The sequence below is a fragment of the Varroa destructor genome, unplaced genomic scaffold (assembly GCF_002443255.2).
Source record: "Varroa destructor unplaced genomic scaffold, Vdes_3.0 BEIS01000004.1, whole genome shotgun sequence".
In the NCBI taxonomy this organism is placed as follows: Eukaryota; Metazoa; Arthropoda; class Arachnida; order Mesostigmata; family Varroidae; genus Varroa; species Varroa destructor.
This window is the reverse complement of record NW_019211457.1, coordinates 32,653,084-32,658,719: the sequence shown is the minus strand read 5'-3', so window position 1 is coordinate 32,658,719 and position 5,636 is coordinate 32,653,084. Positions and strand designations below refer to the sequence as shown.

The 5,636-nt window shown below is 38.9% G+C and overlaps 1 protein-coding gene across 8 annotated transcripts in view; it reads left to right on the top strand.

Annotated features, from left to right (window-relative positions):
• The window catches only part of LOC111248972 (A disintegrin and metalloproteinase with thrombospondin motifs adt-1-like), a 25,964-nt gene extending 21,391 nt beyond the window's left edge, over positions 1–4,573 (top strand). For 7 of the 8 annotated variants that reach the window (XM_022802170.2, XM_086987277.1, XM_022802171.2 and 4 more), the window contains 5 exons: positions 32–206; positions 542–647; positions 907–1,035; positions 1,323–1,491; positions 2,427–4,573. In XM_022802170.2, the coding sequence (XP_022657905.1) occupies positions 32–206; positions 542–647; positions 907–1,035; positions 1,323–1,491; positions 2,427–2,729 (882 nt within the window). In that variant the 3' untranslated portion in view covers positions 2,730–4,573. The remainder of the gene's footprint in view (positions 1–31; positions 207–541; positions 648–906; positions 1,036–1,322; positions 1,492–2,426) is intronic. The other variant, XM_022802174.2, reaches the window with a different exon arrangement.
• Positions 4,574–5,636: the final 1,063 nt, after the last annotated feature.

Here is a 5,636-nt window from a genome sequence, read left to right as displayed (position 1 = left end):
TTATTTATTTATCTGTTTTTCGCTCATAAAGACATCTCCAAACACCGGAAGTGGCAATATCGATCGCTATCTTGACAGCTTTTGCGCTTGGCAGTGCAAACGACTGCCAGCAACGGGAAGCAAAGATCACTGGGATCATGCGATTCTGCTAACTGGCCTGGATATGTATAAAGTGACTGGAAGCATCAAGAATGACAAAGTACTTGGTAAGAATTTTTCAAATAAGTTGAGTAGATCAATTCCGCGTTACCGCGAAAAGTAACACAAAATGGTATAGGAAAGAAGCTGTGTGTCTGTGCTCCATGGGTATGCTAAGAAAGTGCAAGTTCTTGTTTTTTTATCCTTTTTACTGCAACTGCTGCGAGTCAGATTTATCTTGCATATATATATATATATATATATATATATATATATCTGTTAAATGCCCTAACCGAACAGGCAAATAATGTTGCTCTATTGCCATTCAAACGGTTGAAAGTTCTGGGCATATAACTCAATATAATAAACTACCGTATAAATTACATTATTCCTAAATGCGCAGGTTTAGCGTGGGTAAACGGAATGTGTCGATGCGACTATAGCTGTACCATCAACGAAGGTAACTCTGCCGAGGCGGCCTTTGTCATAGCTCATGAGATGGGTCACAGGTAAGTAAAGAATTTCGAATTACTTTTTTGGAATAAAACGTCTAACCAATTATAAGCATAATTATAGTAGTCGCGAATGCATGAAAAATTATGGACCCCATCTATGGACTCTGGTATCAGTTTCTTTTATTTCGTGAAATTTTGATTTTTTTTCTGTTGTGTCATAAATAGACGCACGATGCTGAGTGCTAATTAAGGAGAATAGCTTTATTAGAAATAAATATGAACGGGCCACATTTTTACACTATGACACTGACAGCCTTGGCATGCAGCACGATGGGTCAGGAAACACGTGTGATAGCAACAAATATATCATGTCCGATCGAACTGGAGCTGGAAAAGTCAATTGGTCAAAATGCAGCAATGACTACGTTAAAAATGCTGAACGGTGAGTATAAGAAGACTTGCGGACGCGCGCTCTAAAATTCGAAGGATTAAATTCGTACATTTCATTTTGTAATGGTTCCTCCTACCTAAATGAAAGTATTAGTTTTCTAAAATACGTACGGATTAGACAAAGCTGGATCTAAATCAGGTAGTAACTTGGATTAGATTGTTTTTCTGACAATGGCTGAGACGTTCATATTGGTCATTCGACCAGCCTAAATGAACAATTTGCAAAAAAATTGGGGGAAATTAACTACAGATGACAATATATGATTTCCGATGTTACAGAAAAGGTCAATATAAATGTCTGGCAAACGAGGCAAAACCAGCTTCACCTGCGGTAGACATCGCCAAACTGCCTCAGCTTCCCGGTGAAGAGTATTCGGCCCTTCAGCAATGTCAGATGGCCCTCAGTCCCAAACACAAACCGTATACAACTTCCTCACCGCCCTTTAACGTTAGTTGAATTACTGTCAATTACGCCGATACTGAACGAGACAAGCGATTTTACAGCCCAGTGTTCGTGATTTTTCAAACATTGCTTTGTGACGATCGCAATCAACATCTTTCTAAAGTTTGTCGTATTATTATTTTATATTGTAATTGGGTTAAGTTTGAAAAATGTGTACTACGAGAACGAATATATAAATGGAATATGTACAGCTATCTTGACCTACACACTTCTTATTTATAGTTTGCAGTCTCGTTGAAAAAATGCAGATAAAGATGGTTGTAGCCATTATGAATGATTTCGAGCTTTCTTCAGCTACTTGATAATGATAAACGAAATTGCTGCAGAACCTATATATATATATATATATAATTTGTATCGGCGCAGCTTTGCGAGAGGCCAATTAGGAGTTGGCGTTTTCGAACGCTCTCCGACCATCTTATTTTTTGCCTTCTACAACTGTATATTTGAATGGTAAATATGTATTTTAAGCCCAAGTTTGGAAAGAGGAAGTATCTAAAGACGCGTCTTAGAAGTCGGTAAGCTCTGCTTAATGTCCTAACAAGCGTTCACAGTGTGTGCCAAGATGTGGCCTCTTCAGAGTTAATTTTGCGGATAAGAAAATATTTTATAGTTATAATATTTTATAATATGCGGATAAAAACATCTTGCTCGCTGAATATGTATTCACATAAAAGGAAACAAACCGATTTACTTAAAAACCTTAATCTCCCATCGTATTGCGCTACCTTTGGAACACCCCAAATTATACCCTTGAACGGGATTTCAAAAAGCTATTTTAGGTAAAAACCTAATGACTTTGCAATTTGCAAGTTTTAAAGATAACGACATAAATGATTTCGTAGCATAATTTAACAGACTCAATGGTTGTACTTTGTTTCTTCTTTTCTAATCTTTATTTTCATCCATTGACCCACCAGGACATCTGTCGCGAACTCTGGTGCCTCGAGGGCCAGTGGGCAACGCCAGCTCATCCAGCGCTTGACGGTACGAGTTGCTCATCGGGAAAGTGGTGTCGTCAGGGGACATGCGTGGTGAAAAGCTCCTCGAGTAAGTACAACGCTTCAACAGCAGCCATCCCCACCGAGCGGCCCCAAACAGCGGCCACTCAATCAGGCATGAGCGCCACCGCACGTCGGGTGACGGGTCAGGCGACGTCAAGAACACGTTGGACCTTGAAGAATCTATACAGACGGTTTCCGGGATTTTTCTATTCGGGCTAATGTTACGAGAATATAAATCACTACATAAGGCAATGATGTGCATGGATGGGATCCATTTGCTTTATTATCCACCACACTGCAACACAACAACAACGATGACAAAGGAATAGGCGATTACATAAGCATTTGTTAACCAATACGTATTTGTCTACTCTAGCCCGTTTAACAGAATTTGTTCGACGAAACATCTTCAGTGGCGGAAAGTATGCTGTGGATGTAGGTAAAATGAAGTAGTAGTTATTTCAGACAATTGCGCATGAGGACCAATATAATAAAAAAAAAGTGGAAATGATGGCTGGATATGAAACTGCATGCGCGTGTGGGGTAATATTATATTCCGATATTAAAAATACATAAGCCTAAAAGTATTTTATCTATAATGGTAGCGCCATAAACGTGCTGCAGGATATGTGCTAACTTTTGTAATAATAATTGGCTTTAGTTCGTTTGGTTTTACCTATCAAGAAAACATGTGATATAATGGTTCCATTATTAAAATGCGCGTTCTCTCCAATGTAAGATAAGAGGACTCGCCAAAGGTGTATCATGTTTTCTAAAATTTGCTTGTAACTGCTAAAGCGGCGAGGGTTAATAGCAAGGCTAGACTTTTACGTATAAATTAAACAGAAAAAACGTGGATTTTTTTGCTTGCGTCGATTATTTGCTAAGCTAGGTCGCCAGTATTTTTCCCTATTTACAGTGACTTTTTACCATAATTTTACCATCATGAATGAGCATCAAGCCTAAGCATAAATGGACGGAACTCTTCTGTATTATAGAATGGTTTATGAAGACACCTTCCCTGTAATGTTTCAATAGCATATTTGCACGAACCACACTACATCAAAGCTGAAAGGGAGTCACGTTTCCACCATCTTTTTTTGCACAACATGACACAATGGCATTTATTGATGGCCATCTCGATGTTACTAGCATTAAAGTATATGAATATACGGACAAAAGCTTTGTGAAACTGCGGGTCTGTTGCGTGGGTTGATGTGGCACTTCTCAAAAGATTAGAGCTATTGAGAGTATCGTGAGAAGCAGGTGACCTTTTTTCGCGCCTATTTGGGATCTAACGCTGAGTCAGGACGTTCGCCGCTCACAGGGCAGACTCAGGCACCAGCGACTTCGGAAAGAAGGGCAAAGCCAACGCAAGTATCAGGCAGAAATCGCCAACAAGGACGTAGGACGCTTCGGGGGCGTACGGTCTCGAGGATTCAGCGAGGCAGATCTCGATAATGCATGATCGCAAAACACGCAGCACATCAACTGAAATAGTTCTACTTCACTATAAATTGTCAAACTATATAATATGGCGTCGTCTTGCGCCAATGTTATAGAATAATTCAACGCTGAGGGCCGTCGAGCCGGCGTTGCCCCGAAAATTACGAATCAAGAATGGCAGAGAAGAGGTCTGACAGATAACGACGTTTTTGAAATGTGAGCGACCAACCCATTCGTTGATTTTGTGCATGAGTTCTCGCAGATCTATATTATTAACGAGGAAATAAGGTCACTAAGTTGAGAGATTGACACTCGCATTGTACATAAGTCACTGTCGTTACTGAAATAAGAGTGTCTGTTGAACTAACACCTGTATGAGTGCGGCGTTTAAGTAAGTAGTTGTCGCAAATTGATCTATCGTTACTGTTGCTAGAAACGCCCCTCGATGTTCTATGAGGATAGGTGTAAGCCATTCAAGCTGCCGAGATGTCACAATACTAAACCGTTTTTTGTCTGTTGTTAAACATTTTATATAGGTATGCTAAATAAAAAGAAAATTGTTATAAAATAAATTATAGCCATATTAAAAGGGAAAAAAAAGACAAATTAGAATATAACTGCAGTGTATTTATTTCTGTAATACTACACTTAGATGAAAAATGTATTTTTAGGCATATCGTGACTTATTTTTCTAAAAACAGGAAAAGCAAGTACGCGCAGGGAAGATGGTTCCAACTTTCGATTTATATATTAATTATTACTATACACTAATATAAGTAAGTGGTATTGGAAAAAACGTTATATCAACGTTTAAGCGGACCTTTGATCGATTTTTTCGAAGATTTGCCTAGACGTACAGCTTACCATTGTGTTGATCAATCTAACTACAATCAAAAACAATTAAAGCTAAACCTCTTTCTAGCACTGTATAGCCAGTGCCATCCGTTACTGACATAGTCCATACATGAATCATCATATCACCAATCTTTGGATTTCCTACTGCGTTAGACCTCAGTATACATTATCGCGTTTACCTTCTAACTGGCGCGAAATATTCAAAATCGTTAGGTGGTTGTTGTGCTACATTGAGTTTGTTCGTTTTTAAAGAAAGACGATGTGTAAGTTAGGCCACACAATGCACAAAAGATCGAACATTCTAAGGAACAGAAGCAGGAGAGACAAGAAAGCCACCGATAAGTATGTGACGCTATTTCAACTTTGAATCCTTTATTTAAATTTTTGTTGCGATTTGATATGCTCAAAGGAATCGCTTCGAAGAAACGAGCAACATACAACACCATTAGTGATCAATATACAAAGTCATGATTCTCTAATTACTCCTCTTTTTCTAGTCGTAATGCTTTATTCTTTAAAGGCCTAAGGCCTGTGAATAAGTTTCTTAGTAAAAACCAAAGGTAAGACATTATCATGCAGTTTCGGCAAGATGGTAGATACAGACGATTATAATATATGCAAGCTGCATGTTGTTACAGTTGCATAGCAACGATGCACGTACCTGTAATTAATGGCATTTGCTTAGATATAAACTACGAAGAGGGGCCAAGACGGGTGCAGGATGAGTTCCGCCCCTGTCATATTAGGGTAGTTACTATGTCGACGAACTCGAGGATGCGTTCGACAGATCGACGCTTCCCAGGTCTATAGGCGCATTATTGATTA